Source organism: Ascidia mentula, chromosome 2 (assembly GCF_947561715.1).
Source record: "Ascidia mentula chromosome 2, kaAscMent1.1, whole genome shotgun sequence".
Lineage (NCBI taxonomy): Eukaryota > Metazoa > Chordata > Ascidiacea > Phlebobranchia > Ascidiidae > Ascidia > Ascidia mentula.
The window spans coordinates 4,272,979-4,285,074 of NC_138567.1; the positions used below are offsets into that span (position 1 = coordinate 4,272,979).

Here is a 12,096-nt window from a genome sequence, read left to right on the forward strand (position 1 = left end):
GTTTGTTCGAACAAAAAAGTGTTTTGGTTTGCTAAATGCGTTATTGCTCAAAAAATTGTAATTTGAAGAACGTCGTCGGTACAGTAATATCATACTTGTTATTCGTCAACAACGGTAATGTTGCCTGATGCAACTGAAACGCAACATCAGCCACCCACGAGGTTAACGTACAGGAAGAACTCTGTTGTCAAACATTTTAACAATTCGACTGCATTCTGAACATATTGTTGAGATTGTGGTTTAGAAATGAACAGAGATTTTTAATATTGTCTGGAATAAAACTAAAGCATTAAAAAAGATACAGGTAAATCAAAGCACGTGGTAATAATGGAAAGAGGGCTTCATTTACAGGTGTTGTGGTTCTTATTAGTATTCATTTCACCAAGCAGTAAGTTAGTACAAGTTTAATAAAACATGGAATTCTTTAAGTTGTGATTGCAGGCAACGGCATGACTTTTACAGCTGTAAAGGTAGTATTTTGGTATTATCTGATGATCTTGTGGATGCTAACACTGCACAGGAGAAATGTGGATTAATGGGTGGAAATCTTGTAATGACTGATGACCCACAGATTAACACAACTCTGACTCAAATGATGACTAATAAATACACTCAAGGTAAAGTTCATGTACATTCCTTAATGTAACATGCGTCTAAACTTATGATTTCAGGTTTGCAGAGGGTTTGGATTTTCTACGATTCGGTGGAATTGATAACATTCGGATACTTTATGGATCAGGTTGAGAAGAATCATTGGAAAAGCACAAAATCACTTGGAACCGTCTGGTACATCGACTTCTACAACACGTAAATGCTTTTATTTAATGAAGTATTCAGACAATTCACATTTCTAAGTTACTTTCCAATAATAAATGCTGAAACAAACAAAAAAAAATACAAAGAAAGCGTAACAGATCTCGCAAATATTTTAGTAAACCGACAAATAATTCGGAAGAAATTTACTTTTGTGAAGTGACGATTGATGGGAATCTAAGAAGAAAGTGGCGAGTGAAATCTGGTGGAAACTGCAGGCTTACAAATCCTTGGAATGGTAAACAATAACACTATATGTCAGTCCCATAATGCTATTGTAAAAATACATGTAAGAATAGTTAGAATAAGGTAGAATATACAAATTTGTGTTGCAACAAATTACCCAACACTTACGTTCATTTATATATATGTTTTCAGGCTGGGACTATAAGTTTACTTTATTTGGCCTAAATACCAGAAAACCAGGATATAAGGAGGTTTATGTATATCAAAATAATCGCCACTGGACAAGAATGTTAAGAACTTTTAATGTATCATATGGTGTTTTTGATACCTACATAGGTTCATTTTTCGTACCAGGTAATTTCAAATTTAATGAGTTGTAAGAATAAATGAAGCATTATTATATTGAGTACATTTGTGTAGATATCAAGGTTATGATTGGAGCTCGTTTTAACACTTCACTCAATGGTTGGTATTGGAGCGACGGATCTCCAGCAAACTTCTCTGTTTCCAACGTCACAACTTGTCAGCAGAGAGCGTTGCATTATGGGATCGGATGAGAGCAGTCAAGCGTGAAATGCAGTGGAGAACCAGCTTACTACTCTTGTCAAGTTAAATGTAACGTTTAGTTTTAAACAGTTTGTAACAAATTTTTGTCTGATATTAATCAATCATAAATCGAAAACGCATTATAGTTTTCAAGAAGAAACATTTGACATTGTTTTGTTTTTGGAATTACTGTCATAAATAATTTATTACTCTTTTTTGCGTTGTTGTCTTTGTTTTGAGCACAAGAACACCATTGTTTGGAAAATCAATTCCACCACAGCCATCTAATTTTTTGATCCTCGACAGTTGATGCTTCGGTGAAGGTACTTCCTTGCAATGTTACATCAATCAATATACAATGGAGTGGTTTGGACAAAATAAAGGCCAAACATATTTTGAACCCAGATGTGAGCTTGCACATTATTTTGTACATTTTATAGCAGACGATCAAAATTTAAAATTTTGATAGAAGAACAAGGCAATTTTTTTGCAGGCAAAAGTAAAAATTGATGTAATTCAGCTCGGAATATCAATCTACCATAATTACAGCATCAAATCAGCAACCATCAGAAACCTAAATAAATCGACATTTTACACTTTTAAGGTTTGATTTGAAATAGATTTGTAAACGTAAGTCGAAATCGATTGTGTTTTGTGAAGATCACAGCGATACTCTTTGGAAATATCTCAACAAATCTCCAAACGGAAATAAATATTACCACAAATGAAGAACAAGACATATCTTGCTTTGTATCCTGTAAGGTTTATTTGATGTATGGCTGTGTCGTTGCTTTATTGCCGTATATTGTGTTTGCAGCGACGGCAACATCAGAAATCACAACTCATGGGAAAAGTACAGAATTCAGTTCTATTAATTATACAAATGGTCTAGATGAAGATACTAATCCTCAAAATATCACTGCTGGTTTAGTTGTTGGAATTGTGGTTGTCGTGCTGATTCTTGTGTCAATCGGAACATATATTTTATGGAGAAGGTAAATACAATATTTTAAATTTTCCTGAAAATTTGTGCAACATTTATGTTTAAAATGAGTTATTTTGTGAACAATTAAACGACCTGACATTAATCCGAGCATTGTGTTTGATACAATGAACTGATGTCGCTGATAAAAAAACCATGCCTAATAGAGACCCTGATTTTTATACCCATTTTTGTGTTTGTTTATCACACCGGGATTGAACTGGAGGGCCAGATTCTGCTTTATTGAAATGAGCCAGACAAAAGATAATATTTTTATCATACGGCCGCTATAAACTAAACAAATCAGAAAATAGAACTTGTTTTATAAACACAGCCATGCAAAATGTGTTTGCAATCATTAAATATCTGCTTAATCCTACGCGTTTAAACTATTGTATGGAAACCAGCGCATTTTTCCTGTTTCATTTTGTTTTGCAGACGACCACAGCCTGGAAACTCAACAACAAATGACCTACATGGAAAAGTTGAAGGTAGGTGTATTATCAACTCTGTGTTAATAAGACTATTGCAAGAACAAAAAGTTAGTTTTTGTATCTTTCTTGACTGTTTACAGATATATCAAATCGATACGAAAATATTGAAAGTGTCCCAACATACATGAATGCTGTTCACCACCCACCAGAGGGCGTATACGAAAATTGAAAACACTGGATTTGCACCCAAGATAACTTCTGTTCGAATCTCGGTGCGATCAAAACCTTACAAAGTCAATGTGATTAAGATTTGTTAAGCTAATAACAATATTATGGTTGTTTCTTTCCCAGCATTTTGTTAACAAAGGAAAGCAAAGCGTTTACTGCATTTTATTATATGACTAAAGTGCACTTTTCGTCGCGTTCAATGAATTGAGCCTTGTTTATGTCTAGGAAAAGCAGTTGGTCATACAATTACTGCAAATAGTGAATAAGAATCTGTACAAAACATGGGTTTTGCAACAAAACGCAAAAGTTAAATTAATATTTACAGCATTGCTCTTGCTGACGTCACGCATTACTTGAAGTTACGAAGTTCGGCGGTGCACCACAATCCAAAATCTCAGGGCTATGGCCTCAAAAGTTGTCTATATAACTTTAAAACTTAGTCTAGACGCATTCACACGCGACAAGTAAAGTCTTTGCACATTAGCGTCTCGAGGCACACCGGTTGCGGTTGCATTGGCTTGGAGGCTGCGAAGGTACAAGAATTCATCGAGAATAGAGAGACAATTAACTGAGTATTCAGTTGTTGCCTTGTTGTTTGCTAGCATGTCCGCCTGTTTGGTAAGATGAATTACAGTATTAGCCCAAGTATACGCATTGTTATCTGCTAAGACCAAGCCAAATTCCTGCCACCCACATAATATATATGGCAGCAGCACTGCGCTTTAACAGCGAAGCGTTTATTGCATTTTTTCACTTGACTGAAGTTCACTTCTTACCGCGTTCAATCAACCAAACCTTGTATGCATTATGGAAATTCAGTTGGTCATACAATAACTGCAAATAGTAAATAAGAACCCTTTAGAAAACATGGGTTTTGCAAGAAAAAGTACAACTTAAATTAATGATTATAGCTGTCTGCCCTTTTCTTCCTGATGTCACAATTTACTAAAAGTTGCAAAATTCGGCGCTACACAACAACCTACTATCTAAAAGCTATGGCGTCATAAGTTGTCTAAAATATATGTTGATTTTAAAGCTTTAAGTACTAGTCTAGTCGCATTTAAAAGCGATACACCAAGTATATGGTCTTTGCACATTAGCGTTTGGAGCTAAACCGGCTGCGGTTTATTGACGTAGAGGTTGGAATGCATCTCGAGTAGAGAGACAATTAACTGAGTCTCCAGTTGTTGCCTTGTTGTTTGGTAACATGTCTGTTTATTTGGAAAGATGAATCACAATATTAGCCCAAGTATACACATTGCTATCGGCTAAGCCTATGTCATATTTCCTACCACCCACATAGTCTATATGTAAGCAACATTTGTATTTCTTGGGCTAATATTGTGATTCATCTTTCCAAATAAACAGACATGTTACCAAACAACAAGGCAACAACTGAATACTCAGTTAATTGTCTCTCTACTCGAGATGCATTCCAACCTCTACGTCAATAAACCGCAGCCGGTTTTTACATTGGTATTTCTCTAAAGTTTGATCTGTTAATGGCAACCAACTAATACAGATTTAAAACGCGTATGGATTTTCCATGATTTTAGGGGTGCAGATATTATTTTAATGAAAATGCAGTCGGTAATTATTGGAAAAATACAAAATCACTTGGAATTTTGTCGTATCTTGACTTTGATACAAGGTGAGTAAACACTTCACGCTAATTAACAATCGATTGCAGACATGTTGTTGAGTTTTGGCATGGTTTGTTGTATTGAGAGCTACACTTTTTGTTTGTCTTTTCATGCAAAAAACATTTCAGAAAACCTGAAAACACATCAGAACGAGTCTATTTTTGCCAAGCATTATTCGAAAATAATTCTCGAAGAAAAAAATGGCAAGTGAGAGTAGGTGCAAATTGTCAAGTGGGAGTAAAGAAAGAACCAGGATGGAATGGTGAGCGAAATGTAACTTGATTCATTGGCGGAGCGTTAAGTTAGACAACCACCAAACGGGAAAGGAAAAAAAATTAAAAACGATCAAGTGTCTTCCAAACGCCACCACATCGAAACCTATCAAGAACACCAAACTGGAATGGTTGTTAGCAAGATAAATCATCCATAAAATAACTTTATATTTCGATGTTTAGTGTGGGAAAAAAATTTCTTTAATTGTTTTCGATATGGTGGCATTTGGAAGAAACTGGTTTGTTTTTCATTTTTATTGTATTAAAATGTACGGTTTTTTTGTTTCATGCAGGTTGGGACTACCAGTTTAGCTTAACTGCTCGCAGCACCTCAGTACCAGGTTACAAGCAAATATATATGTATCAATATGATGGCCTGTGGGGAACTATGTTAAGAAATGTCAAAAAAACCTACCGTCCGTATCAAACTTATGTGGGATCATTCTTCGTACCAGGTATTTTTCCTTCCTATTTCATGAAACTATGAAAAAGAGACTTCTGCCCTTTTTTTGGAAAACGGTGATACGAATCAATTTTTCTTATTTCATTAAGCTGTGTAAAAAACGCTTTTGTTTAACTGTGCAAAAATGAATATGAAGTCCATTGCATGGGTCTAGTGTACAATTGTACGTACCTATGTTCTAAATATCGGGGAAAACCCAAATTAGGTCACAATGAAGGGGGAGGGGGTAAAGTCATGACGTCGCACCAAAAATTACGTCGCTGTGACGTCACTAACCGAAGATATGCAACGACGACAAACCTCTGAGAAACTTGAAATTGGGTACGATCAACCACAAGGGTGTGTAAACCAATATATGAAAAAAAGGCAACACAGGTTAACGCGTTCTAGCGCCGTTAGCGGCAAACAAGTTCAAAAGTATACATCCATACGTATTAATCAATGAGACGACACACAAACTTGAAATTTGGTACACAAAACAAACTTTTGTTTGGGACGAAACAATTACATTTTAAGTCGATTTTAATCGGTTCTCGAATATTATAAAGAAGATCCCCTCCTCGAGCCTATTTTCAACAGAATCCAACAAAAAAGGTCCCATAGTGCACAATTGTACGTAACCATGAAGGAAACATCGCAGGGACTTGAAATTTGGTACATACATTCAAAAGGGTATCTACACCTACATACTAAACATAGCCCGATATCACTTCATTAACCCTCTCTTAATCGACGACAAATTTTTCTTTGTGTCGTAACAATTACATTTAATGTCGCTTTCAATCAGTTCTCGAATATTTTAAAGAAGAGGCCCTTTCTTGACAATCGAGCCCTCTCAACCAAATCCAACAAGTATTTCTCTTGGGAATTGTTAAAACCTAGCTAATTTTGCGCTCAGTAGGCGCGTTGGTCGTTCATGCCCTGTGTAAAAAGTTGTTGCACGACTGTCATTTGCTGTACTTTTTTTTAAATGACTTGAAATTTTCAACAAGTTAACAAAAATGAATATGGAGATGACATGTCGAAACAGTTTTCGTTTATCGAATATTGAACCACGTAGTTAATACCGTGGCGCGTTTTGCACGCAGTATGCGCGTTGGTCGTACCCAATGTAAAAAGAGGTTGCACGATTGTCATTTGCTGTGTTTTCCTTCAAATGACTTGAAATATTTCAACAATTTAACTAGAAAGCAGATATTTAGAACATACGTACGTACAATTGTACACTAGACCCCATATTTTAAATATCGAGTTTGTAGTCAGGTTCGCATACTCTCTGCAAGCTTATAGAAAAAAGGACATACATAGGCGGGTCGCAAAATTTAACCATAGCTTGCGAACGACAGAATATAAATTTTTCCAATGTTGCTGCCTATAACAAAATAACTCCTTCAATCATCCTTCATCCAACTGATCAAACAAGCAAAACAAAACGTGTGAACAAACGCTTTTGATCAGATATTAATGTATTGATCGGGGCTCATTTTTACACTTCACTCAATGGTTGGTATTGGAGCGACGGATCTCCAGCAAACTTCTCTGTTTCCAACGTCACAACTTGTCAACAGAGAGCGTTGCATTATGGGATGGGGTGGGAGCAGTCAAGCGTGAACTGTAGTGGAGAACCTGCTTACTACGCTTGTCAATTTAAATGTAATGATCAGTTTTAATCAGTATCGATTTTTTTCTGATATTTATCATAAAGCGAAAAACGCGTTATATAGTTTTTTGGAAGAATCTACCATAAAATGTTTTTTTTTTAATTATCTTGTTAGATAGCAACATTAGTATTTTAGTTGTGTAGTTGTCTTTGTATCAAGCACAAGAATACCGTTTTTGGAGAAATCCTTCTCATTGTGACAATCAAATTTTTTTTCCTGGACAGTGTTGCTTCGGCGAAGGTACTTCCTTGCAATGTCACATCAATCAATGTAGAATGGAGTGGTTTGGACAAAATAATGGACTACCAATTATTCAAACCAGATGTAAGTTTACCTTCCCACAATTATTTTGCAGGTTGTATGGCAAATGAACAAAATATACTCAAAATAAATAAGTACAAACACGGGAATATATTTTCATGCTTTGCAGCCAGAAGTTAAAATTTATGTAACTCAACGCGGAATATCAACCTACCGTAATTACAGCATCAAATCAACAACCATCAAAAACCTTAATAAATCGACATTTTACTCTTTTCAGGTTTGAATTAAAATAGGTTTGTTGAACTGTAAGTCAAATTTAGATGTCTACAGGTTACAGCGAATCTATCTGGAAATATCACAGCAAATCTCCGAACGACAGTAAATGTTACAACAAATGAAGAACAAGACAAATCATGTTTTTTGACCTGTAAGGTTTAATTGATGTATGACTGTGTCGTTGCTTTATTGCCGTATACTATGTTTGCAGCAAAGGCAACACCAGAAAGCACAACTGCAGAAAAACCTGCAGAATTCAGTTATAGCAACCCTATAAATGGTTTCGATAAAGATACTAATTCTCAAAGTTTCACTGTTGGATTACCAGGGAGAATTCTGGTAGGCGTGTTGATTCTTGCATCAATCGGAACATATGTTTTATGGAGAAGGTAAACGCTCTGACATTAATCCTTTAATCGAGCATTGTGTTTCATGCTATAATAATAACAACAACAAACCGGTGTCGCTGGTATTAAAACGAGGCCTAATGGAATGTCCGATTCTGCTAAATTGAAATGAGACAGAGTATAGTTTTATGCAAATAAGTTGGTGCTTAATACAAGTTGCAGTCAAAGGGTTAAACTATTGATTGCCAACCAGAGCATTTTTCCTGTTTCGTTTTGTTTTGCAGACGACCAAACATTGGAAACTCATCAATAAATGACCTACATGAGAACGTTGGCGGTAGGTGTGTTATCAAGTCTGTGTTAATAAGACTATTGTAAGGAGATGCATATTTGCAAACAACAAAGTTTGTTTTGTCGTTTTCTAATCTTAATAAATTGTTTACAGATCCATCAAATCAATACCAAAATATTGAAACTGTCCCAACATACATGAATGTTGTACACCACCCACCAGAGGGCGTATACGAAAATTGAACCACTGTATTACTACCCAAGATAACTTATGTTCGAATCCGATGCGATCAAAATCAAAGAATTTAGTAGTTGCGCATGTGTATCTGTATTTGGAAAATATGATTTTTGTATAAACCAATCGATGTTTAGTTGCATTAGTTTTGACAAACAAAGTTTCTGTCTGTGATAAAAAAACAATAAGTTTTCTTGAAATTAAGTTTTGTTGTGCAGATGTCAATATTTCGATTGTCTTCTTTCCCGGTATTTTGTAGACTCTAACAAACAGAAGAAAGCATTTAACGCATTTTATTACTTGACTGAAGTGCACTTTTCACCGCGTTCAATAAATTGCGCCTTATGTATCATGGAAATACAGTTGCTCATACAATTGCCCCAATTAGTGAATAAGAACCTGCACAATACATCGATTTTGCAAGAATAAATAAAAGGTAAATTATTGTGTAGAGCAGTGTTACGAAGTTCGGCGGTACACAACAATCTACTATCTAAAGGCTATGGCGTCATAAGTTTTCTAAATATATGCTTTCGAGGCTCACCAGCTGCGTTGCATTGGCTTGGAGGCTACAAAAGTAGCTTATCTCGAGTAGGGAGACAATTAACTGAGGTTTCAGTTGCTGCCTTGTTGTTTGATAGCATGTCTGATTATTTGGAAAGACGAATCACAATATTAGCACAAGTATACGCATTGCTATCCGCTAAGTCTATGTCATATTTAATACCACCCACATGGTCTATATGCCAGCAACAGTGCGCTATAACTGGTAACAGTCTTTATCGTAACTTGACGAGTTTGGGAATTGACAGCAAATTTGGGAATGGATAGTTTTTATCAGGTTTCTCATAACCTAGCGTATGAGCAGTTTAAACAAATAAATACAAGCTACAGAGGCTGTTTTAATTGTACTGCTCACTCTAAAGGTAGTACGCATTATATTGTTGGTCTGATTCACAAAAGAATATTGTCCGTTTAGGTAATGAGAAATGTTGTTAAATGTTGTATCCACACAAAAGTGGTTAATTATATTCCTTCAGCTCCTGACTTTACCAAATGGTAGGTAATTATTTATTACTGAGTATTTGATTAATTTACTTTAGTTACTTTACTTCTGACAGTGTACAGTAAAACCATCAAAGCAGTAAACGACAGTATTTTGGTATTATCTGATGATCTTGTGGATGCGAACACTGCACAGGAGAAATGTGGGTTGATGGGTGGAAATCTTGTAATGACTGATGACCCGCAGATTAACACAACTCTGATACAAATTTTGACTGATAAATATGCGCATGGTAATTTTTTACAGCTAATTTTTGATTTCCCAGCAGTTTTGTCTGTTAACGGCAACCCAACTAACACAGGTTTAAAACGACTATGGATTTTCCATGACTTTACGGGTACACATATATTTGGATATTATTTTGATGAAAATGCAGTGGGCAATTATTGGAAAAGTACAAAATCACTTGGAATTCTGTCGTATCTTGATTTTGATACAAGGTGAGTAAACATTTCACGCCAACGAACAATCGATTGCATATCAAACATTCTGTTGAGTTTTGGCATGGTTTGTTGTAGGGGGCGGTTTCAAATAACCAATTGAGGTTTCTACCGTCCCTTCATCTAATCCCAACTGGATCATTTATTGTGTTTTACTGTTCCGCATTTTATTTCTCGGATTATGATGTAAATAAACTGAATTGAAATTGTATTAAAAACTATATTTTATGTTTGTCTTTTCATGCGAGAAACATTTTAGAAAACCTAGAAACGAATCAGAACGAGTCTATTTTTGCTACGCATATTCCGAAAGTCATTCCCAAAAAAGAAAATGGCAAATAAAAGTAGGTGCAAATTGTCAAGTTGGAGTACCGAGTCAACCAGGATGGAATGGTGAGCGAAATGTAACTTATTTCATTGGCGCAACTTTAAGTTAGACAACCACCAAACGGGAACGTAAAAAATCAAAAACGATCAAGTGTCTTCCAAATGCCACCACATCGAAAACTATCAAGAACACCAAACGGTAACGGTTGTTTGCAAGATAAATCATCCATAAAATTACTTTATATTTCGATGATCAGTGTGGGAAAAAAATTCTTCAGTAGTTTTCGATATGGTGTCTTTTGGAAGAAACTGGTTTGTTTTTCATTATTGTTGTATTGAACATGTACGGTTTCTTTCTTCCATGCAGGTTGGGATTACAAGTTTAACTTAACAGCTCGCAACACCTCAGGACCAGGTTACAAGCTGATATATATGTATCAATATGACGGTGTGTGGGCAGCTATGTTAAGAAGTGTGAAGAAACCTTACGGTTCGTATCAAACTTACGAGGGATCATTCTTCGTACCAGGTAATCTTTCTTCTCTGTTCATTGTACTCTAACAAATAGGTTTCTGTTTAACTGTGTAAAATGAAAATATGAAGTCCATTGTAAAACCAATGATAGCAACGAAGAATATTTTGCAACAATATACGTTGTTTATTTGTCGAGTTTGTGCTCTTGGCCACATTCTGTGCCAAGCTTATAAAAAAAGACCGACTACATTTTGCCGCAAGTCGCACAACCTGATATAAATCAGTCTTTCGTTACCGATTATCAATTTTTTTTTCTTGTTTTTTTATTTTACTCAAATCAATCATCATTTAACCAACCGGGAAAACGAAAAACACCAGAACAAATTACTTCTTTTAGATATCAATGTTATGATCGGAGCTCGCTTTAACACTTCACTCAATGGTTGGTATTGGAGCGACGGATCTCCAGCAAACTTCTCTGTTACCAACGTCACAACTTGTCAGCAGAGAGCGTTGCATTATGGGATCGGATGGGAGCAGTCAAGCGTTAAGTGCAGTGGAGAACCTGCCTACTACGCTTGTCAAGTTAAATGTAACGTTTAGTTTTTAATAGTTTGTATCAAAATTTTATCTGATTATATAATTTTCAAAATACTGATAATTGTTTTGTTTTGGAATTATCGTTACAAATCATTTGCTACACTTGTTTTTTCTGCGTAGTTGTCTTTGTTTTAAACACAAGAATACCATTATTTGGGTAATCTATTCCAATACAGTCATCTAATTTTTTGTCCTCGACAGTTGTTGCTTCGGCGAAGGTACTTCCTTGCAATGTTACATCAATCAATATACAATGGAGTGGTTTGGACAACATAATTGCCCACCAATTCTTCAAACCAGATGTAAGTTTGCCTTCCCACATTTTTGTTACGGCTTGTATGGCAGACGATGAAAATACACCCAAAAGAAATGAGTACAAGACAAGAATATCTTTTTATGCTTTGCAGCCAAAAGTAAAAATTTATGTAACTCAACTCGGCAGATCAATCTACCATAATTACAACATCAAATCAACAACCATCAGCAACCTAAATAAATCGACATTTTACTCTTTTCAGGTTTGAGTGGAACTTGGTTGGTAAAACTAT

At 35.5% G+C, this 12,096-nt stretch overlaps 1 protein-coding gene across 1 annotated transcript in view; it reads left to right on the forward strand.

Moving 5' to 3' along the window:
* The first annotated feature begins 1,248 nt into the window (after positions 1 to 1,248).
* LOC145890695 (receptor-type tyrosine-protein phosphatase epsilon-like) overlaps positions 1,249 to 12,096 on the forward strand; it is a 33,653-nt gene continuing 22,805 nt past the window's right edge. The window contains exon 1 of the mRNA XM_082981834.1: positions 1,249 to 1,353. Coding sequence (XP_082837960.1) covers positions 1,287 to 1,353 — 67 coding nt within the window. The 5' untranslated portion in view covers positions 1,249 to 1,286. The remainder of the gene's footprint in view (positions 1,354 to 12,096) is intronic.